This window comes from Equus quagga, chromosome 10 (assembly GCF_021613505.1).
Source record: "Equus quagga isolate Etosha38 chromosome 10, UCLA_HA_Equagga_1.0, whole genome shotgun sequence".
Taxonomy (NCBI): Eukaryota; Metazoa; Chordata; class Mammalia; order Perissodactyla; family Equidae; genus Equus; species Equus quagga.
The window spans coordinates 80,707,733-80,732,183 of record NC_060276.1 but is presented as its reverse complement, the minus strand read 5'-3'; the positions used below and the strand labels follow the sequence as shown (position 1 = coordinate 80,732,183).

At 41.2% G+C, this 24,451-nt stretch overlaps 1 protein-coding gene across 4 annotated transcripts in view; it reads left to right on the top strand.

The window, feature by feature from the left end:
* Nucleotides 1–24,451, top strand: part of PFKFB1 (6-phosphofructo-2-kinase/fructose-2,6-biphosphatase 1) — a 74,554-nt gene that overhangs the window by 31,856 nt on the left and 18,247 nt on the right. For 2 of the 4 annotated variants that reach the window (XM_046672525.1, XM_046672523.1), the window contains 6 exons: nt 14,260–14,385; nt 17,763–17,856; nt 19,083–19,149; nt 20,057–20,131; nt 20,911–20,967; nt 22,977–23,098. In XM_046672525.1, the coding sequence (XP_046528481.1) occupies nt 14,260–14,385; nt 17,763–17,856; nt 19,083–19,149; nt 20,057–20,131; nt 20,911–20,967; nt 22,977–23,098 (541 nt within the window). Of the gene's footprint in view, nt 1–14,146; nt 14,386–17,762; nt 17,857–19,082; nt 19,150–20,056; nt 20,132–20,910; nt 20,968–22,976; nt 23,099–24,451 lie in introns of all 4 variants that reach the window. The other 2 variants (XM_046672526.1, XM_046672524.1) reach the window with 2 other exon arrangements.

The window sequence follows — 24,451 nt, the reverse complement described above, 5'->3', positions numbered from 1 at the left end:
TTAGTTGTAGGTCCTTCTAGTTGTGGCATGTGGGACACTGCCTCAACATGGCCTGACAAGTGGTGCCATGTCCGCACCCGGGATCCAAGCCAGCAAAACCTGAGCTGCGGGAAGTGGAGCACACAAACTTAACCACTCGGCCATGGGGCTGGCCCCAGGAGAGCTTTTTTCAAGATTTCTTCTAAGGCAGGTCAAGTGGCAATGAACTACCTGAGCTTTTGTTTGTCTGGGACAGCCTTTATTTCACCTTCAGGTTTGAAAGGTACATTTGCTGGATAGAGTATTCTTGACTGACAGTTTTTATATTTTAATATTTTGAATATATTGTTTCTCTCTCTTCTGGCCTGTGGAGTTTCTGCTGAGAAATCTGTTGGTAGCTTAATGGGGGGGGGGGGTCCTTTGTAGGGCATTGTTTTCTTCTCTTTGGCCACCATTAATATTCTTTCTTTGTCATTGACTTTTGGTAGTTTTCATACAGTGTGCCTTGGAGAAGATTTTTTTGCATTGAGATAACTGGGTGTTTTATTGTCTTCATGTATTTGTATATCCACTTCCTTTCCCAGGTTTGGGAGGGTCTCAGCTATTATTTCCTTAAATAAGCTCTCAGCTCTCTTCTCCTTTTCTTCTCTTTCTGGGATACTCATTATCCTTATGTTGCTTTTCCTAATTGTGTTGGATATTTCTTGTACAATTTCACCATTTAAAAAAAAATCTTAGTTCTCTCTCCTCTTTCACCTGAATCATTTCTAGATTTCTATCTTTGAGCTCCCTAATTCTCTCTTCCTTATGGTCTGCTCTATTTTCAATGCTTTCTACTTTATTCTTCAGCTCATTTATTGAGTTCTTCAGCTCCAGATTTTCTTTTTGGGTCTTTTTTAGAGTTTCAGTCTCTTTTGTGAAGCACTCTTTCTGTTCATTAATTTTAATCCTGAGCTCATTGAACTATCTTTCTGAGTTTTCTTGTAATTCATTGAGTTTCTTCATGACAGCTATTTTGAATTCTCTGTTAGTTCACTATCTTCTGTGACTTCAAGTTTGGTTCCTGGAGAGTCATCAATTTCTTTTTTGTGGTACCATGTTACTGTAGTTCTTCAAGGTGCTTGATGAGTTATTCCTCTGCTAGTGCATTTTTGGTAGCAAATATCTTTCTTATTTGGGTAAATAAGGCTTTGTTTACTTTGATTCTGAGCTTCTTCTGGTTGTATTTGTGAGCCTGTGCTTTCCACCCTCCACTGCTTCTGCCAGACGTATTGTCAGTGCCTTGGTTGTGCTGCTTGTGCCTCTGAGGTTGCTAGTGGTTTGCTGCTTAAGTGTTGCTGCAGTCACACATGTCACCCTGGGTCACCTGGATAATGAGAATTTCTGCTGCTTTCTATGGTTGCCTGGGTCACAGTATCCCCCACTGTGGCATGTGGCGGGGGAGAGTGGGACAAGAGCTGGGGTCATGGGCACCTCTGGCATATCTGGGTTTGTTGGGTCTGCAAGTGCCATTATATGGATGGGGAGGCAAAGTTCCAGGTGCCCCTGCAGCTGGGGGTAACCAGGGTCATGGGTCTGCTGTCACTGTTACCAGGCTCTCTACAGCCTTGTGTACTGCTGCCATGTGTGCTGTATGCACTGCTGCTTTTAGGTTATTTGGGAGTGCTGGCAATGCTGCTGCTGGGGGAGCTGGGTCTGTAGGTGTCACCACCACTTCTAGGTGTGCTTGGGTCATGGGTGACACTGCCACTGCCACAGGGGGAGGGGTACCTGGGTCATGAGTGGTGCTAGGGTTCCTGAAGCCTCTATTCTCCAGTGCCTGCATGGTTCCTGGTACCCCCAGGTCAGGGGCACTGCTGCCTCTGCTGGGGGTCCATCTTGTATGCAGCCCCTGCTGCTGGCAGGGCCAGTTTTGGGGGTGCCACCACTGGGAGCTGGATCATGGATATCACTGCAGTTCCTGAAGCCTCAGGTCATGAGTTCCACCCACCACTGCTCAGGCAAGGGGAGGGGCTGAGTTGAAAGTGCTGCTGCAGTTCCCACATCTTCTGGTCTTGGCCTCCAGGGCAATACTTGGAAACTCAGGTCATGGGCACCACCACTGCTGCTATGGGTATTGGGGTCTTGAATGCAGCTCCCCCGAGTGGAAGCACCAGTGTCAGAAGCACTGCCACTGGGGGAAGGAGAGGGGACTGGGTCACAGGTATTGTTGCAGTTCCAAGATCCTCCAGTCATGATCTCCACAGTGATTCTTGGCACCTCTGGGAGTGTGGGCTGCTTGGATTCCTGGGGCCTCCATTTGTGGGCATTACTTAAGTTCCTGAGACCTCTGATCATGGGCACAGTCACAGTTCCTGGAACCTCTGCTCTTGGGAGCTGCTGTCACTGCACCCCTTGTTCCACCACCTCCAGGAGGGCCAGTCCACCCACCTTCAGATATACAGATGTATAGATTTTTCAGGCATTCTGACATGCTGTGCTAAGAGTCCTTTGTTGGTCTATGGATGTCCTACTGGTTGTAACTTAGAGGGGAGAGACAAAGGGAGAAACTCACTCTACCATGATGCTGATGTCACTCTTTTCATTTTCTTTCTGTCTGAAGAACTTATTTTAGCATTTCTTTTAGTGAAGGTCTGCCAGTTACATATTCTCTTAGTTTTCCTTCACTAAGAAAGCTTTTGGGGGCCGGCCCTGTGGCTGAGTGGTTAAGTTTGTGTGCTCCTCTGCGGTGGCCCAGGGTTTCGCTGGTTCAGATCCTGGGCATGGACATGGCACTGCTTGTCAGGCCAAGTTGAGGTGGCGTCCCACATGTCACAACTAGAAGATCCTGCAACTAAGATATACAACTACATACCAAGGGGATTTGGGGAGATAAAGCATAAAAAAAAAAAAAGATTGACAACAGTTGTTAGCTCAGGTGCCAATCTTAAAAAAAAGTTTTTATTTCACCATCTCAAATCATAGATATTTTAGCTGGATATAAAATTCTAGGTTGACAATTCTTTTCTTTCATTACTTTAAAAATTTTGTGCCACTTTGCTCTGGCCTCTGTGGTTTCTGAAAACAAATCTGCAGTCATTTGAATCATTGTTGTTCCCTTATAGGTAACATATACTTTTTTTCCAGTTACTTTTAAGATTATTTCCTTTTCCTTAGTTTTCAGCAGTTTGATTATGATGTATCTTGATGGGATTTCATGGTTTTACCCCATTTAGAATTTGCTTAGCTTCTTGAATCTCTCAGTTTATGTTTTTCATCAACACGGGAAATTTTCAGTCATAATTTTCTCAAATACTTTTTCAGGCCCTCCTATTTATCGTTTCTATCTGGAACTCCAATAACATGAATATTAGTCTCGTTTGTTGTTGCTTTGGTACACAAGTACCTGAATCTCTGGGGTTTTTTTTTCAATATTTTGTCTCTCTGTTGTTCATATTAGATGATTTCTATTGGTGAATCTTTGAGTTTACTGACTCTTTTCTGTATCATTTCTATGCTGCCACTGAGTCCATTCAGTGAGTTTTTAAAATTTTGGTTATTGTACTTTTCGGTTTTAAAATTTCAACTTGATTCTTCTTTATGTCTTCTATTTCTTTGCTAAGTCTATTTTAATATTTGTTTCAAGATTGTTTGTTATTTCTCATTCAAGCGTTCTTAATAGATAATTTAAGACAATTCCAACATCTGTGTCATCTCATCATTCATGTCTTTTGATGGTCTTTTTCCAGGTGAGTTGAGATTTCATGGTTATTTGCATGATGATTGGTTTTAGTTTGTATCTTGGACATTGTGAACATTGTTTGAGACCCAGAATCTTGTTTATATCTTATGGAAGTTGATATTTTTGTTTTACCCTCTATGTGTTGTGGTTCCAACATCAGTTCAGTTTTCAAAACTTTTGCAGCACTATTTAGATCAGTCCTGCATGTACACCACTTAGTGATCAGTCTGGGACTTGGGTGAAGGTTTTCTTGCTAGTTCGGTTTCCAAATATCTGTTATGCTAATTAGGATATGATCAAAGCATTCACAGGTCAGAAGTGAGCCCAGGGGTTCAAAACAGCTTCATACAATTGCCTTTCTAAACTGCTCCCTCTCCTTTATTTTTTCAGTACTTTTCAATTTTCTAGGCTTCCATTTTCTGTCCTCTGTTCAGAAACTACCCACTTTCTTGGTTGTGTCACTTGCATAAGCAACTGTCAGGAGAGATAGAGAAAAAATTAGTTTGAAGTTTAGTTTCGTTCTCTTGATGTTCTGCCTCCATCTAGAGAAAGGGCCTCATCCCTTAGAGTTTTGATTCCTGGAGGTTCCCAATATGGACTACTTCCTTCTGGGCTGCCTTTGAGGTCACTACCCCCACTGTGGGACCAAAGAACAAGTAGAGTAAATAAAAACCTGAGAGATTTCCCACATTCTTTCTGAACTTTAGCAGCTCTCTTTTCCACTCCTTGGGCCAAAACTTCAAGGCTTCTCCTGTGTCTACTAAATAATCCTCACTTTTGGGTTTCATGTCATGTTCAATTCAGTCTCAAGATGCTGGAAGGAAAAAAAATAATGTTGAACTTACAACTGTTTAGGTTGTATTTCAAACTCTGATATTCTCCCCCAATCCACCTGCCTATATTTACTTTTTAGTTTTCAGATAGGTGTCCATCCACTCCATGAAGATTTTATATTTGAGTTAGTGAGATAAAAGAAGGTCTAGAACCGGACCCAGCTCTATGTGTTTTGTAGAAAGCATATATTTGGGTCTTGCTTTTTTGTTGAATCTAACAGTCTCTGTCTTTTAATTGGTATGTTTAGACAATTCACATTTAAAGTGGTTATTGATGTCATTGGATTAAAGTTTACCATCTTGCTGTTTTCTATTCATTGCCTGTGTTCTTTTTTCTTTTCTCTCTCTCTTTTTGCTTTTTCTCATTTTATTTGAGCATTTTTTATAATTCCATTTTATCTGCTGTATTTACTTGCAATTTATGTCCTTTTGTTTTTACTTTTTGGTGGTTTCCCTAGGGTTTACAATGTACATTTTAAAGTACTTTGGGTTCACCTTCAAATAACACTATATTGCTTCATGTGTAGTCTGAGTACCTTATGACAGAATATTCTCAATTTATTCCACCCTTTCCTTGTGTCATTGTTGTATTCATTTCATTTATACATATGCTATAAACACCCAATACATTGTTATTATTATTGCTTTAAATAGTCAGTTATCGTTTGGAACAATTAAGAATATGAAAAACAAAAAGATACATTTTGCCTTCATTTATTCCTATTTCCAAAGCTCTTCCTTTAATTATGGAGATCCAGTTTTCTTACCTACAACATACCACTTTTGCCTAAATAATGTCTTTTAATATTTCTCATAAAACAGGTTTGATGATGATGAATTTCTTCCCTTTTTTTGTCTGAAGAAAAGTTTTTGTTTTGCCTTCATTTTTGAAGGACATTTTTGCTGAATTTAGAATTCTGGATCAACAGATTTTTTCTCTTACTTTCCATACTTTAAAGATTTATTTCTGTTGTCTTTTTTGCTTTTGTGGCTTCTGACAGGAAGTCTAGAGTAATTTTTCTCTTTATTCCTCTGTAGGTAAGGTGTTCCTCCCACCCCTTTTACCTGGCTGCCTTCAAGATTTTATTTTTTGCCTGATTTTGTGCAGTTTGAGTTTGATATCTCTTGGTGTGGTGTGGTTCTTTTTAAAATTTTATTTACTCATCTTGGTGTTCTCTGAGACACTTGGATGTGTGGTTTGGTATCAGTCACTAATTTTGGAAAATTTTGGCAATTATTTTTTCAAGTATTTCTTCCGCATTCTCTCTCTTCTCTTTCTGATATTCTAATTACATATATATTGCACTGTTTGATAGTGTGCTAAAGTTCTTGAATATTTTGTCTTGTTTTCTTTTTTTACTCTTTTTTCTCTCTGCATTTCAGTTTGTGTAATTTTTATTGATCTATTTTGAAGTTCACTGATTCCTCAGTTGTGTCAAGTCCACTGATTAGCACATTGAAGGCATTCTTCAGATCAGTTATTGTGTTTTTTCTCTTGTGTTTACGTTTGATTCTTTCTTATACTTTCCATCCCACTGCTGAAATTACCAATCTAATCTTGCGTGTTGCCTGCCTTTTCCAATAAAGGCTTTAACATATTAAAACTATTTTAAATTCCCTGTCCGATAATTCCAACATGTGTGTCATAACTGAGTCTGGTCCTGATGATTTCTTTGTCTCTTCATGCTGCTTTATTTTTTACATTGATTCTTACCTTTGTGCTGCTACCTGGAGACAATTTATCTCTTGCATCCCTTAAAAATGTAGAGTGCTATTATCTTACTTGATGTTTTTTCAGCCTAGTAATGGGAAATAGGGGACTAAGGACATTCCATGCTGTTCTGATTAAGTCTCAGTCTTAGGCAGGCTTATCCTGAGTCTTGGAGGTGTGACCTTCAGAAGTGTTCCTGCTCCTCCTCTAAATACAGTGGTGGGCCTAGCACATATTCCTTCCCCTCCCGGATTAGAGCATTTTTTATGTTTTTCTTCTCCAACTGTACTGAGTTTCCACCAATGCCGTCAGTTCCTGTTGTCCCTTCTTCAGCAGATTAAGGCTCATTTTCCTTAGGGGAGAAAGAGTAGATTGGTCTGGGAAGAGTTTCAGTGGTGTTGGTTATTCCTCTCTGTCAGCTACAGTGAATTTTCACCAGTGTTCTCAAGCTATAGTTTTATTGCCCTGCCCCAAGAAGATTAAGGCTTTTGTTCCATAGGGGATATAGGTAGAATGATCTGGGCAGTTTCAGCAATGGCTGCTGTTCTGTACCCCTCCCCAAGCCAGAACCATAAAGATATCTTTCTCAGCATTCTTGGTCTTCCCTGTCAGCACCTAGTGGAATTCCTAGAGGAAAAGTCTTCAAGAGGATGCAAAACCATCTATGTCTGCAGCCCCCAGGGGCTGCACATTCTCACACTAGCCCACAACCAAACTTTAGCAATTCATTAACAATTTTAACTGAATCTTATGAGTATATATGTTGTTCAGTAGTATCTGCAAAACAATAAGCAAATACCTGACCCCTGTTACTCCCTGCAGATGCCTGTCTCTACAGATTTTGGGTTAGCTGTTTGTTTGCACTGCAATCTCAGTTTTATGATGAATTCAAGAGAAGTCAGTTTGCAATTTTCCAGGGTTTTTATTCTTGTTATAATGATGAGAGAGATGTTCTTTCCAATGCTACATCTCTGAGGGAATACCAGAAGGTCATGTGAACTTCAGGATAAGCTTTTGAGGCTCTATTTTTAAAATTTTATTTATGTATTTTTAATTGCAGTAACATTGGATTATAACATTATATAGCTTTTGGATGCACATCATAATATATTTCGAATGCTGTGTAGATTACATCATGTTCACCACCCAAAAACTAATTATATTCCATCCCCTCACGTGACACTTATCATCCCTTTTGCCCTCCCTCCCTTCCCCCATGGTAACCACCAATCCAATCTCCACTGCTATGTATTTGTTTCTCGTTGTTTTTATCTTCTACTTATGAGTGAGATCATATGGTATTTGACTTTCTCCCTCTGACTTATTTCACTCAGCATGATACCCTCAAGGACCATCCATGTTGTCACAAATGGCTGGGTTTCATGATTTCTTATGGCTGAATAGTATTCCATTGTGTATAAATACCACATCTTCTTTATCCATGTGTCCCTTGATGGGCACCTAGGTTGCTTCCAAGTCTTGGCTATTGTGTATAATGCTGCAATGAACATAGGGGTGCAGGTATCTTTATGCCTTTGCGTTTTCAAGTTCTTTGGATAAATACCCAGCAGTGGGATAGCTGGATCATATGGTAGATCAATTCTTAACTTTCTGAGGATACTCCATACTGCTTTCCATAGTGGCTGCACCAGTTTGCACTCCCACCAGCGGTGTACAAGGGTTCCCAACTCTCCACATTCTCTCCAACATTTGTTGTTTCCTGTATTGTTAATTATAGCCATTCTGATGGGAGTGAGGTGATACCTCATTGTACTTTTGATTTGCATTTCCCTGATAACTAATGATGCTGAACATCTTTTCATATGCCTGTTGGCCATCCGTATATCTTCTTTGGAGAAATCTCTGTTCAGATCTTTTGCCCATTTTCTAATTGGATTGTTGGTTTTTTTGTTGTTGAGTTGTATGAGTTCTTTGTATATTTTGGATATTAACCCCTTATCTGATATATGGTTTGAAAATATGTTCTCCCATTTGTTAGGTTGTCTTTTCGTTTTGTTGGTGGTTTCCTTTGCTGTGCAGAAGCTTTTTAGTTTCATGTAGTCCCATTTGTTCATTTTTTCTTTTATTTCCCTTGCCGGGTCAGACATGGGACTTGAAAATATGCTGCTAAGACCGATGTCAAAGAGCATACTGCCTATGTTTTCTTCTAGAAGTTTCATGTTTTCAGGTCTTACATTCAAGTCTTTAATCCACTTTGAGCTGATTTTTGTGCATGGTGTAAGGGAATGGTCTACTTTCATTCTTTTGCACGTGGCTGTCCAGTTTTCCCAATACCATTTATTGAAGAGATTCTCCTTTCTCCATCGTATGCTCTTGGCTCCCTTGTCGAATATTAGCTGTCCATAAATGTGTGGGTTTACTTCTGGGCTCTCAATTCTGTTCCATTGATCTGTGCGTCTGTTTTTGTGCCAGTACCATGCTGTTTTGGTTACTATGGCTTTGTAGTATAATTTGAAATCAGGGAGTGTGATACCTCCAGCTTTGTTCTTGTTTCTCAGGAATCCTTTCTCCATTTGGGGTCTTTTGTTGTTCCACGTAAGTTTTAGGATTCTTTGTTCTATTTCTGTGAAAAGTGTTGTTGGAACTTTGATAGGCATTGCGTTCAATCTGTAGATTGCTTTAGGAAGTATGGACATTTTAACAATGTTAATTCTTCCAATCCAAGAGCACAGAATATCTTTCCATTTCTTTGTGTTTTCTTCAATTTCTTTCAACAATGTTTTATAGATTTCAGTGTACAGATCTTTCACCTCTTTGGTTAAATTTATTCCTAGGTATTTTATTCTTTTTGTTGCAATTGTAAATGGGATTGTATACTTAATGTCTTTTTCTGCTACTTCATTGTTAGTGTATAGAAACACAACCGATTTTTCTACGTTGATTTTGTGTCCCGCGACTTGACTGTATTCCTTTATTGTTTCTAAAATATTTTAGTGGATTCTTTAGGGTTTTCTAGATATAAAATCGTGTCATCTGCTAAGAGTGACAGTTTCACTTCTTTTCCAATGTGAATCCCATTTATTTCCTTTTCTTCCCTGATTTCTCTGCTGAGGACTTCCAATACTATGTTAAATAAGAGTGGTGACAGTGGGCATCCTTGTCTGGTTCCTGTTCTTAGAAGAATACGTTTGTGTTTTTCTCCATTGAGAATGATATTAGCTGTGGGTTTGTCATATATGGCCTTTATTATGTTGAGGTATTTTCCTTTTATACACATTTTATTTTGACTTTTTATCATAAATGGATGCTGTATCTTGTCAAATGCATTCTCTGCGTCTATTGAGATGATCATGTGATTTTTATTCTTCATTTTCTTAATGTGGTGTGTCACATTGATAGATTTGCGGATGTTGAACCATCCTTGCATCCCTGGAATGAAACCCACTTGATCATGATGTATGATGTCTTTAATGTATTGTTGTATTTGATTTGCTAGTATTTTGTTGAGGATTTTTGCATCAATGTTCAACAGTGATATTGGCCTGTAATTTTCTTTTTTTGTCTTGTCCTTGTCTGGTTTTCGGTATCAGGATAATGTTGGCTTCATAGAATGAAGCCTCCCCTCCTCTTCAATTTTTTGGAAGAGTTTGAAAAGGATAGGTATTAATTCTCCTTTGAATGTTTGGTAGAATTCACCAGCTAAGCCATCTGGTCCTGGACTTTTATTTGGTGGGAGGTTTTTGATTGCTGCTTCAATCTCCTTACTGGTGATTGGTCTATTCAAATTCTGTACTTATCCTTGGTCCAGGTTTGGAAGGTTGTATGTTTGTAATAATTTATCCGTTTCTTCTAGATTATCCAATTTGTTGGTGTATAGGTTTTCATAGTATTCTCTTATTATCTTTTGTATTTCTGAGGTGTCCATTGTAATCTCTCCTCTTTCAATTCTGATTTTATTTATTTGAGCCTTCTCTCTTTTTTTCTTGGTGAGTCTAGCTAAGGATTTGTCAATTTTGTTTATCTTTTCAAAGAACCAACTCTTGGTTTCATGAATTTTTTCTATTGTTTTTTTCGTCTCTATCTCGTTTATTTCTGCTCTGACTTTTATTATTTACTTCCTTCTGCTGATTTCGGGCTTTGTTGTTCTTTTTCCTGTACCTTTAGATGTGCTTTTAGATTGTTTATTTGGGATTTTTCTTGTTTGTTGAGGTAAGCCTGACTAGCTATAAACTTCACTCTTACAACCCCTTTTGCTGTATCCCACAGATTTTGGCATGTCTTGTTTTCATTTTCATTTGTCTCCAGGAATTTTTTTATTTCTCCTTTGACTTCTTCATTGACCCAATCATTGTTCAGTAGCATTTTGTTTAATCTCCACATTTTTGTGGCTTTTCCAGTTTTCTTCCTGTAGTTGATTTCTAGTTTCATACCTTTGTGGTCAGAAAAAATGCATGGTATTATTTCGATCTTAAATTTATTGAGACTTTTTTGGTGGCCTAATATGTGATCCATCCTGGAGAATGTTCCTTGGGCATTTGAAAAGAATGTGCATTCTGTGGTTTTTGGATGGAATGTTCTGTGTATATCTACTAAGTCCATCTGGTTTAATGTGTCCTTTAAGGCCAGTGTTTCCCTGTTGATCTTCTGTTTGGATGATCTATCCATTGGTGTAAGCGGAGTGTTAAAGTCCCCTACTATTATTGTGTTACTATTTCTCCTTTTATGTCTGTTAATAATTGCTTTATATATGTAGGAGCTCCTATGTTGGGTGCATAGATATTTACATGTGTTCTATTTTCTTGTTGGATTGTTCCCTTTATCATTATGTAGTGCCCATCTTTGACTCTTGTTACAGGTTTTGTTTTAAAGTCTATTTTGTCTGATATAAGTATTGCTACCCCCACTTTCTTTTCTTTGCCATTTGCATGGAATATCTTTTTCCATTCTTTCACTTTCAGTTTGTGAATGTCTTTAAATCTGAACTGTGTCTCTTGTATGCAGCATATACATGGGACTTGTTTTGTTATCCAACTGGCCACCCTATGCCATTGATTTGAGCATTTAGTCCATTGATTTTTAAAGTAGCTATTGATAAATATGTATTTATTTAAATTTTGTAACTTTTTTTTCTGAGTGTTTTAATACTTCCTGTCTTTTTCTCTTGCTCTCTTCCCTTGTGGTTTGATTGCTATCTTTATTAATATGTTTGATTTCTTTTGTCTTACTTTTTTTCTTGCTTGTTATAGGTTTCTGATTTGTGATTACCATGAGGATCCTATTTAATATACTATGCATATAACAGTCTATATTGAGTTGATAGACTCTTTAGCTTGACCTCTTTCTAAAAGCTCTACTTTTTCACTCTCCTCCTCCCACATTTGAGGTTTTTCAAATCATATATAGTCTCTTGTTTAGTGGGTGTCCATCAATTACCCTCTTATCATTGAAACAGGTGATTTTAGTACATTTGTCTTTTAACATTCATATTATCTTCACAGGTAGTTAATATCCTAGATTTACTATATTTTTACCTTTGCAAGTGGTTTTATTGCCTGTTTTTTGTTGTTGTTTTGTCTTTTGGATAATAATTTTTTTTTTAATCTCTATTTGTGGTCATTGCTTTCCCACGGAAATAAGTCCCTTCAGCATTTCTTGTAGAACTGGTTTCTTGGTGATAAACTCCTTTAATTTTTGCTTCAGGGAAGCTCTTTATCGCTGCTTCCATTCTGAATGACAACCTTGATGGATCGAGTATTCTTGGCTGTAGGTTTTTTTCCTTTTAGCACTTTAAATATATTGTGCCATTCCCTTCTAACCTGTAGGGTCTGGCTGAGAAGACCACTGATAGGCTGATGGGCTTCCCTTTATATGTCACTTGTGGCCTTTCTCTTGCTGCTTTTAGGATTCTCTCTTTATCTTTAATTTTGGACATTTTAATTATAATATGTCTCGGTGTGGGCCTCTTTGTGCTTATCTTGTTTGGAGCTCTCTGTTCTTCCTGAACTTGGATGTCTGTTTCCTTCCACAGGTTAGGAAAATTTTTGTCTATTATTTTTTCAAATAAATTCTCTTCCCCTTTGTCTCTCTCTTCTCCTTCTTGGACACTTATAATCCAAATGTTAGCATGCTTGATATTGCCCCAGAGTTCCCTTAGACTGTTCTCGTCTGTCTAATTCTTTTTTCTGTTCGGCTTGGGTGATTTCCTCTAGTCTTTTGTCTAGCTCGCTGATGTGTTCTTCTGCATCCTCTACTCTGCCATTGAGTCCCCCTAGTGGTTTTCTCATTTTCAGTATTGTATTCTTCTTTCTGACTTTTTAAAATATCTTCCCGTTCTTTGCTGATGTGCTCACTTTGTTCATCCAGTCTTCTCCCAATATCTGTGAGCATCCTCATGATATTTTGTTTGAGCTCTTTGTCAAGTAGTTCTATTGTTTCTGTTTCATTCAGTCATTTTTCTGGGGTTTTGTCCTGTTCCCTTGCTTGGAAAGTATTCCTTTGCCTCCTCATTATGCCTCTTTCTCTGTGCTTATTTCTATGTATTAGGTGAGTCAGCTATGTCCCCTGATGGTGGAGGAGTGGCCTTATGTATGAGATGCCTTATGAGGCCCAGCAGTGTGCTTCCCTCTCGTCACCAGTCCAGAAGATCCAGGAGTGACCCCTTGGTGGGCTATTTGTGTCCTGCTGTGGCAGGGCTGCTCCCAGTGTAGGTACCCAGGGAGTCTAGTCTTTCCTTCCCTGGCCCGCTGTTTGTAAATCCAGTTTGGGGGGGCTCAGCACCATTGGCTACAGTCTATCAGCACACTCCTATTGCAGTTTTTCTCTTAATTGGGTTGGTACCCAGTGCAGCTGGTTGCTAGGCTCAGGGGCTTGCAGTTGCTATAGGCCTCAGGCCTACAAGGCTGTTGTCAGTTCTCTTAGGAGTGCAGCTAAGTGAGTGAATGGGGCTAGCCCTAGGTATGGGAGCACTCAATTGTTTCAGGCTTTGGAAGGTGGGGCTGATCCTTTTTATGGCTATTTGTGAAGCACAGGTCTTCTGCTGCTGATAAGGCTCACCCCCCCATAGGACACACACACTGTCCAACACAGTCCTGGTTCATGCAAACTTCTCAACACCCTGGAGCGTACCTGGATGCCGCACTGCAGAGACCCCCACCTCTCTACCAATGCCCCCCACAGTTCACCTGGTCCTCACACAGTCCCTGTCCCACAGAGGCAGACACCCTTGCCTGCCTGTAGAGGATCAAGGCACCCAGTCAATGCAGGCTAAAAAGTAGCCTGAGAGCTTGCCCTTAGGTGGGGCCAGACCCTAGGGCGGGTTGCCTTCCCTGGCTGAACTGGATTCGATCTGTGCTCTAGTGGGTGTGGCAGACCCCTAGGCTAACAGGCCAAGGGATGATCCTCAATGGTGCCCACCGAGGTCTGTGTCAGCATGTCTGGACCAGTTCAGAACAATGGCCCCCACCAATGTCTCAGTCTCCGGAGAGGTCCCTCCTCTCACCAAGATGCCCCCAGAACCCACCAGGTGAGTCTCGTTTCCAAAAAAGACTATCAGCCTTCTTTCTGGTGATTTTAGGTTGCTGCAATGAGTGAGTTTGTGTGTGGGCCCTTAATGACCCAGGTCTTTTCAGCTTTGGGCTGATAGCTTTTCTGGGGGTATCCTCGCTGCAGTTAATCGCCAGCAAAGCCAGACAGTAAGACCCCCATCTCAGTTGGGCTGAGTCTGAAGGATGCTTATAGCAGTATTGACCCCACTCCAGACCTCACTCCTCCAGGGAGGGCTGCGTACCTTAGGGTGTCTACCGCCTGGCCGGCTGAGAAGCTTCGCTGCTCCCAAAGGTGACTTTTTTCCTCTCCAGCAGGAATTTCTGCCTCTTCTGCCTAAGTCAGGACTGTCCCTTGTTGTGGGGTTTCTTTTTATCCAGTTTTCACTTTTCTCTCCAGGGTAATTTTTCCAAAAATAGATGTAACCTGGTTGTGTTCATGGGAGGAGATGAGTTCAGAGTCTGCTTATGCCACCATCTTGATGAGATCCTGAGGCTCTATTTGTCTTCCAGCATCCATACCCCAGTTTACCAATTCCCCCACAATGGTGATCATGGTGGGCTTACCAGCTCGAGGAAAGACCTACATCTCCACAAAGCTCACGAGATATCTCAACTGGATAGGAACACCAACAAAAGGTATGTGTCTGAAACCCTTTGTTCCAAAGCATCCTTCAGGCCATTGGCTGAAAACAGAGTAAGATAGCAGGTGGCAGAAGAGACAAAGCCCTCAATACCAGAAATGTCTCAAGCCATTATTACCAGTATCAGGACTATTAGTACTACTATTTCTGGTACTACTGTTACTACTACTGCTAATACTACTAGTACTACTACCACCACCACTACCACTACACTCATAAATTTTATAATTTCTTGAGCACATACTCTGTCCAACGCGATGCCAGGTGCTTCATATAGGAACATTAGTAAGATTAAATGTCTGTTCTCAGGGAACTCTAATATTGCAAAACCTCAAAACAACTCTATGAATAACAGACTATTTCTATTACCATGTCTATTATTACAATGCCAATGTTATTATTTTTATTAGCATTACCATTTCTTCGTAATCGTACGGTTTTCAAAAAACCTTAAGGGCATGTTGAAGCACACTGAAGCCGCAGCCCAGAGACCCCCGCAGGGTCTTCTCTACAGCTGGATACCTGAGTTCACCTCGTCCTCCCGAGTCTGGAAGGTTTCCACTCTCTCCAAACCTCTCCTTAGATCTGAGCCTGTCCGCTCCCCCTCTATGGCCAGAAGTGGTCCTGCCTCCTTTCCGCCTCCAGAGGGGTCTCCCTCCCAGCTTGTCAACCTCCTCCCCAGCTCCCTCCTTCCAACTTTCCATTCTTCTCAATGTGGTCTTTTTTCTGCTTACTACCCCTTATGCAGCTATCATTCCCTTCTATTCTCCATTTGATTTCTCAATTCCCCCACCCTGTATCCCCGTTTCTATTTGATTCCTCTGTTCCTCCTAGGAGGACTGTGCTTCTCTGAGCTCCCAAGCCAGCTCTCCCTACTGCCCCCCCCCATGCCAACACTAATTACATAGTGTGTTGTTGCAGTGTATGTCTGGGTCTCTCTCCCCAGGAGCTGATCTGGGGGCAGGGGACTGGGTCACGTTCATTTCTGTCTCTCCAGTATGATCAGATCAAGACATTTAGAGGCTCTAAACACTAAAAGATAGGGTGCCCCCACATCATACGTAATTCAGAATAAAAACAGCAAATGTAAGAAAGTCTACCACAGGTTTTTGTTTATCGCCTGATGACTATATTGATGCTTTTGAAGAATATCAACTTATCTGAAAAATTTTATTGGGCCCATGTTTCTCTTTTACTGGTGCACTGAGCAAGTACTTAGACTCTGTCTTGTGAAATGGAGCACTGCTCCCCAGTGCAGAAAACAGTTCTCCTTGGGCACTGATTTATGTAGTCGCTTGTTAATGATTTGTTAAGCACACAGCCGTGCCAAGGCCGTTGCTGGATGATGGACAAAGAAAGACAAGTAAGATAGGATGCCTGTCCTCCAAGAAAACTCACAGCCATTCTTAAGTTCTAAGACACCCATGAAGGAGGAACTAGTACTATCATCATTTCACAGTTGATGAAATTAATGCCCAAGAGGTGAAGTGCCTTGTCGAAAGGCACGTGGCCAGTAAGTGATGGAACAGGATATAAACCCACATCCGGTTGATTCCAAAGCCTGACACTCACTGTGACAGGTCCGATTCTCGGCTCTACTGATGGGAAGAGAAAAGAGCCCCACAATGGCCCTGTACTCTCCATTTCTCCATTCTCTTCCCCTCCTTTCTCTTGCCCATCCCAACACCCTATCTCTCTTCCCCCTCCCCTCCTTCTCTCCAAGGCTTCTCTTCTCTTTCTCTCATTTCTTCTTTCCTTTCATGTACTTTCTCTTTCTCTAATTCACTGGTGAAGAGTTTCCCAATGGTTTCCCATGTGCCACAATCCATGCTAGCCATTGGACATGCAAAAATGGGTGAGTTCACACCCTGTCCTTGAAGAGTTCTCCATCTGGCTGGGATGCATAACACATGTTACCTAAGAGTCCCAGAACAGGGTGCTGAGAGGGCTCATGGGGGAAATCACCAACTGGAACGGAGTGAAAGCTTACAGATAGAGTATGTTTGAGCTGGGTCCTGCGGGAGGAGTAGAACATTGGCAGAAGAGAGGAGAGGGAACAGTTCTCATGGAGGACTGCCAGCTCTGAGGAGCCTTTGCTGAGTGTAGGGGCACATGGGACAGGGGTGGATGGGTCTCTGCTCTGATGAGCCTGCTTCCCATCTGCTCCACTCCAGTCCCTTCTCACAGAGGCCCTCAGAGTCATATTTCAAAGCACAAAGCTGACCATACCTACAGCCTCCAAGTTTACATTTAAACAGCCTGCAGGTTTAAATCCAAGCTCCATTGCCTGTCATTCAAGGCCCTCCACAACCAGCCCCTGCCAGTCACCCAGGTCTCAGTCACAATGGATGACTCATCATCCACCAAACATGTTCTGCCTTCTGCCAACGTCATACCTTTGCTCAAGCTGGTCCTCTGCATGGGGTGTCTTTGTTCCCCAAGTCCATGCCTCTCTCATGACTGTGAAAGGCCCGCCTTCCTAAAAGGACTGGTTCAAGTGCTACTTTCTCCAAGAAACCACCTCAGATCACCCCAAGTTTAATTAGTCTTTCCTTCCTCTTTACTCCTTTGCATGGCTCTGTCGGAGCACTTAACAAACTGGGTTGGAGCTCTCTGTTTGCTGGTTTACTCTCAGTCCTACCTCCTGGATTATGAGCTCCTTGGGGCCCCATCACGCAGATTTGGTTCATCTCTGACACCCCAGAGCATGTGTCCTGCTTCACAGAGGTGACATCAGAAAGTATTTATTGGATGAATAAATGAATTATTACATTGCCTCTTCAGCTATTATCCAGTTTCTTTTCCTTTCCTTGCCTCCTCTCTAGCTTTTCACAATTATAAATGAGAAAGTATAGCCTAGAGAGGGCCATAAATTTAGATTCTCTGTCATGATATGGAAAAATGTAATAATGTTGAACTAGGATTCAGAAGGCTCAATCTAGTTCTGTCGCCAGCTTACTCACTGACCCTTGGTGATTGATTTTACTCCTTTCATCTCAGTTTATCTTTCTAATGCAATAGGGCATTAAAACAGCTTGAGTTTTTGATAAAATAGAATAGTGGAAAGACTACCAGCTTTGGAATCAAGCAGACCTGAGTTTGAATCCCAGCTCCCCGCTTCTTAACTGAGAAAGGTATTTCCTCTATCTGAATTTCAGTTTTCTCGTTTGTAAGATAGGAATGGTGATTCGTACTCTATAGGGTTGTTGTAAGGACTAAATGAGCTGGTAGTCATAATTTGAAGCTTTATAAGCATATTATATAGCTACAAATTATACCTTCTTCTACCTCTGAGATCCCTCGCAAGTACATTTTTTTTTTTTTTGCCACTGGGATCTTCCCAACCTCTTCACCAGGGCTCCCTGCTTTCAGTGTTTAATTTAGGCCAGTATCGACGAGAAGCAGTGAGCTACAAGAACTACGAATTCTTTCTCCCAGACAACATGGAGGCCCTACTTATCAGGAAGTAAGTACTTAACATTTTAGGGACCTGTGCTGCATCCTGGCTGAGGGAGGACTTTGTTCAGATGATGGGGGAGTGGAGCAGAACAACTTGGGTTAGCGAGGAATCCCTCTAGACTCTCAAAGGGTGGTTGAGACAGTCCTTTTACCATCCTACCCAAAACCTATTTCTGGTCATAACCGTCTCCTACTTAAGAAATCTAACAGCCTCCTACTTCTGACAGGAGAGTAGAAACTTCTCAGCCTAGCATTTGAGACAAGAATTTCAATAGCTAGGCCTGCCCCAGTCTCATTCATTCAACCTCAAGGTCTCTCTCCTCTATAAGACTGAGCACTTCCAGAATAGAGCCTTGTCATTAGTGCCATCAAGTTGATTCCAACTCCTAGTGACCCTGTGTACAGCAGAGCAGAATCCTGCCCAGTCTTTTTGCATCGCTCCACTGCTGTTTGTAGGGTTTTCATGGCCAATTTTCTTGGAAGTAGGTAGCCAGGTCCTCCTTCTTAGTGTGTCTTAGTCTGGAAGCTCTGCTGAAACCTGTCCACCATGGATGACCTGCTGGTATTTGAAATACCTGTGGCATAGCTGTCACATTACAGCAACATACAGCCACCAGAGTATGACAACTGACATACTGGTCTGGTGTGGTTCCCTGACCAGGAAATGAACCCAGGCCGTACTGGTGAGAGCACCAAATCTTAACCAGTAAACCACTGTGGCTAGCTAGAATAGAGCCTGGGTCTCATTTATTGAACCACGCCTTCATAATAGAATCCAGCAAAGAATAATCACTAAATAGATTTTTGCGGAAAGCATAAATACATTGCTACCATCATACTTGTGCTTGCACTGTTATCCATGCCAAGAATGCCTTCTACTTCAGAGATCATATACTCAGGTTCTACCTGGGATCAAGAACCAGTTCAGCTTGAGCTCTATTACTTCAAGAGTTGGAGCCCTTGATATTATTGCTTCTATCATTAGTCCATGTTTCCTGGGTATGTGACTTTATACCTGCCCCTAAGATGTGCACAGAGAGCCACTTACAACTGTGTGACTGCTCTGTGCTTGTCATGGTGCCTAGAACATAGGACACCTTGTATAGATGTTCTATAGATAAATAATTTAATGTAGGACATCTGAGACATGGTGCAAAAGATAATGCAGAAAATTAGAAAGGAACCCATCTTAGGGATAGGGATTGTCTCTGTTTCTTTCTCCATCTTTTTCAGGCAGTGTGCCCTGGCAGCCCTGAAAGATGTCCATGACTATCTCAGCCATGAGGAAGGTCACGTTGCGGTAAAAAAATCTGCACTTTCCCTCAGGTTTCTACTGGGATGGAGAACAGTTAATATGTATTGAGCATTTACTATATTCCATACATTATTCTAAGTACTTTGCAATATTAATTTAATTCCTTCTCCTCCATGAGACAGGTATTGTTATCATATACCATTTTATAGCCCAGAAGTATGGCACACAGAGAGATTAAATAGTTTTCCAAAGTGGTACAGTGTGTATGTGGCAGGGCCAGAACTGGAATCCAGGTTGTATAGCTCCAGAATCTACATTCTTAACCACCATGTTCTACCACTCCACTCCTAAGAATTTGCCAGGACTACACTAGAATTTAAAACTACGGTACAAACATTTTTGAGTTCTATAGATTTACCTAAACATCTAGTCAATTGACTCTCATAGACCCTTGGGATAGGATTTACAAATTCTAAAAGGGGAAGAGATCCTCAAGTATGCAAATGGTCCCATTTAATGTGCTGAAGATAGGGCATTGTTTCCTGTTCTTGAAGAGCTCCAAAGTGATAAGGAAGGAAGAAGCCTCACCTAGGAGCTGAGAAAAGCAGTTCTAGCCCTGCTCTGTCAGCAACTCTCAGTGACCCTGGTTAAGGCAAGTCTTTCTTCTAAATCTCAACTACTTCACCTGTAAAATGACCCTAATAAAACCCCACAATTTTCCTCTTGCCTTATTGTACCTACAGAGTCTGCTACATTTCTGGAAAGACAGTAAGGGCTCAGTGAGTGCTTGAGAAATTGACATAAGCCAATTCCAAATCTTTGCTATCCTTCAAGACCCTGTTCAAGTTCTATCCCCTCCTGGAAGTCCTCCACTTAGCACGGGGATAGTAAAAGAGTAGGCTTTCTATCAGCACCAGATTCAGAGTAAACCAATGTCATCATCTGCTTTTAGGTTTTTGATGCCACCAACACTACCAGAGAACGTCGGTCACTGATTCTGCAGTTTGCTAAAGAACATGGTTACAAGGTACAGGGACATTTCCACTCTTTATTGCTTTTGTTTTATTTATTTATTTTTTATTGAGGTAACATTGGTTTATAACACGATATAAATGTCAGGTGTACATCATTATATTTCAATGTCTGCGCAGACTACATCATGTTTACCCAACCCAGAAACTAATTACAATCTGTCACCACACACATGTGCCGTTTTACTCCTTTAGCCCTCCCTCTTCCCCTTTCCTCTCTTGTAGCCACCAATCTAATCTCTATATCTATGTGTTTGTTTGTTGTTGTTGTTGCTGTTTTTATCTTCCACTTGTGATACTCTCACTCTTATCTAGAGTCTACTTATCGAGCGCAAACCCCAAAGAAAAGCAAATCAGGGGATGCCGAGATGCCAAATCAGTTACCCCAGGCTCGACATTTTAATTTGGTTGTATGGCTTTCCAGGTCACAGAAGCAGCAAAACTTCTAGAACAGGAAAAGAGAGGTGCCACATTAGGCAACAAAAGATGATTTCTGACAGGTTGACACTGGGGAGGTGGGGCTGAGGAAAGAGGGGAGAGAATCACCACATAAGAACTGAAAACAAATGAAAACACAAAACAACAATCTGGGGCCATTCAATGTAGAGCCAATATGCCTCATAAAACTCAGAATCCTGAAACACCGCTGTATGAAATTATGCTGTCAGAGATGCCTCTAGGGATGACTGAGAGCCATAGAGAAGGGGTCAAGCTGTGTTTGCCTCCTACCAAACAGAATTCCCTGCTGGAAATCTCTCTTCTGTTTCTCTTGTAGGTCTTTTTCATTGAGTCCATCTGTAATGACCCTGGCATCATTGCAGAAAACATCAGGGTAAGGAGCACCAGTTACCTTTCCTCCATACTTTGCCTCAGACTCAGATCATGCCTAAAAAGACATATACTAGGTTAAAGGAGGTATTCTTCCCCAAGCTTCTCCTTGCACTTCCTGTAAGAAGCATTCCCTGACCATCCTGGCATATAATGATCCTAAGAAATTAAATGAAGCCAATATAGAGAGAGTGCTTAATATGCACCAGGTACCAAGCTTGATTCTCACTGATTTTTCACAACAAACCTGTATGTTAGGTATCATTTCAGTGTTGGAGAGAGGAAACTGAGGTTCCAAGAGGAGAAGTGAGTTGTCAAGGGTTAATATAGCCGGAAAGAGGTAGACCTAAGACTGGACCTCAGGCTTAGCTGTCTGCCTGGAAAGCTCTTTATTCTGCCTCACAATTTGTATCAGAACTATCACTGCTCTTGTATTCTAGGCATGTGATCTAGAAGTAGATCACTCACCACATTTTATTGTTCCCTATTTCATCAAATTACTGGAGCTCAGGCACAGAAGAGACCTTAAAGGTCACCTCCTTCAACTCTCCATCAGATACTTGAAATCTCAGCTAAATATTTGTCTGCATTTTCTCTTCATACCTCCAGTGACAAGAGGCTTATTGCCTTCATCAAATGCAGCTCAATCAAGCTGAAATCCGTCCCCCTGAAGTTTCTGCTCATTGGTCCTCTTTTTTGCCTCTTGGGGCTTAGAACATGTCTAATCTCTCTCTTTCCTCCTCATCCATCCTTCTATCTATCCATTTATTGATTTGACAAAGATAGAATCTGTACACCTGGGCTGGGTATTAGAGACATAGAAACAGATAGAGAGTCCTCTTTTGAGCTCACAGTCTAGTAAGAGAGAGCGATAAGTTTATAGACATAACTCTGTGAGGTCAGTGCTGAGACAAGGGGAAAAAGGAGGCTGTGGGTGCGTAGTGTTGAGGACCTAACCTTGCATAGGAGGGGTAGGGGTGTATCAGGGAAGGCTTCTCAATGAAGGTAATAGCTGATCTGCACCTTGAAGAAGGCATAGGAATTCAGCAGGTGAAGAATTGGAAATAAGGGAATAGCATATACTAAGTTTGGCATCTCCAGAGAACTATAAGTAGCTAAGGTTGGCTAAAGCAAAGTGGAGGAATAGGGGAGCAATGGGAGATGAGGATAAAGAAATCATTTGGGGACCAATCATGAAAAACCATGAGTCACTCACTAAAATAGTTCATACTTTGTCCTAAAAAATATGAGGAAATTATGAAGGATTTTAAGCAAAAGAATGCCATGGTCAGATATGCATGCTAGAAATATCCTTCTGGCTGATTGTATGGGGAATATATAAGAAGTAACAAGACTGTATACAAAGTAATCAGTCACAAAGCTATAGTGAACATCCAGGCAAGAGAGAATGGAAGCCAACTGAGAGATATTTAGGAGATAGAGTGGAGAAGATTTGGCACCTGCTGAGAGGTGGGAGATGATAGAAAGAGACACATCTAGGATGACTCCCAGATTTATTTTAGGCTCAGGTGACTGAGTGGATGATAATACCATTCACTGAGATGCAGAATGTAGACGGAGAAGGTATATGTTGGGGAATTAGAAGATGTCAGTCCTTTAGCAATCTAAAGCCAAGATGCCATGTTCTCCCTGTAAACACTTGATACATGTAAGCCATTATGACCCCTGGCCAAGATCTCCTGACCCTCTTCTTTAATCATTTTTCACATCACAATTTCTAGTCCTCTTATAAATGTTCCTCTTAAACAGTGTATGCTCTACAACTGAATATAATATAATAGACTTTGTTTGACCACATACAGATAAGGAATAAGGAGTCACACAGTCCAGATTCTCTTCACTTAACTGATTTCGTAAACTTGGGCAAGACCCTTTCTCCAAGTCGCATCTTTATTATGAAGGATATTGTACTCAATGATCTCTAAGGGCTCTTCCCAAGGGCACTGTCAGAGTGTTTGTCTCCCATGGTCCCCCTGTCTTTACTTCTCCCAGCAAGTGAAACTCGGCAGCCCTGATTACGTAGACTGTGACCGGGAAAAAGTTCTGGAAGATTTTCTGAAGAGAATTGAGTGCTATAAGGTCAACTACCAACCCTTGGATGATGAACTGGACAGGTAAGAGCCCAAAACCCCAAAGTCCAGGTCTGGATTCTTAGCCCTGTTTTGATGTCCTGTAGGACCTCGGGAAATGTCCTTCCTCTCTGGGCCTCAACTTCTCTATCTGTAACATCTGTGAGCTGGACTTGATGATCTGTCTTCAAGGACCCTTCCCAGCTCTAATTATCCATGAGGTGGTGATTCCTTGATGTGTAAGGTGTTTACGAGAGGATTGAGGTAGTGCTTTCCTGAGCAATATGGACAGATCAGGACCCTGATCTCTGGGAACAAATGCCTCCTTCCTGTGGTTGTTGCTATTATTTTCCCAAAAGTATTCTTCACACATGTATGACACTTCAGTTTCCAAAGATGTTCATCTTCTTTGTTTCATTGAATGCCCTCAGCATGCCTGTGAAGGAGGCCAAAGTAAGTCTTATGATCATATATTTTCAAGAAGAGGAAATTGAGTCTTAGAGAGATGAAACCACTTGTCCAAGCTCCCACCACAAGTCAAGGTTAGAGCTAGGATTTTAACCACATATTCTGTCTCCTAGTGATGTCTCCTTTCACAATGCCCAGGCATCTCTTCAATCAATAAGTATACGGAGTTTTTGGGCTGTGATGTACACAGTGGGTGCAAAATAAGGGCAAGAGAGGTAGGTTCTTTCCTCAGGTAGCTTCCATAATGCCTTGACATAGGGGAAGACATATGAAAAATATGAAACTTTCATTCATAATACAAGCTAAAGCTTAAAGAGGTGTTAGCTGGCGCTACAGGGAAGATGTGAGTTTTAGACATAGGGTGTTCCCAGAACCCCACTTTCTTTAAAAATGGGTTGTGATGAGAAGAGATCCTGGTCACTCAGACCCTTTGGGTCCCAAGTGAGAAATATAAGACCTTAAGTAGTCATTACCACCCAAAGAAGTCTAAAGAACATTCTTCCAGCTTTGTCCAACTGAAGTCCTAAGAGGTGAGAATTGTCACTGCCTCACACCTTAGATGGGGAAACAGACCTAGAGCAGGGAAAGGGCTTACCTGAGGCCACGCAAGTCAGTAGCAGAATTCAAACCCTTATTTTCAAACTTCCAGCCTGCTTCTCCCCCTCCCACATCCCTATATCATAAAAAGTGTCACATGAGGCTTAGACACTCAGTGCAAAAGGGGCAGGACTTTACATACAATTGTGAAGATTGTTCACTGTGCAATGACAACCATGTGAAGGGTACACTAATTTTTCTCATCAAAGCATGTGTTCTGGAGTGAGACTGTGTCTACCTTGAGGAAAGTGTAACTTTTTCAAATTTCCACAAAGGCACCATATGGACTAGCCACATATGGTGAAAGAAATTTGAAGGAGGGAAGCTGAAGTA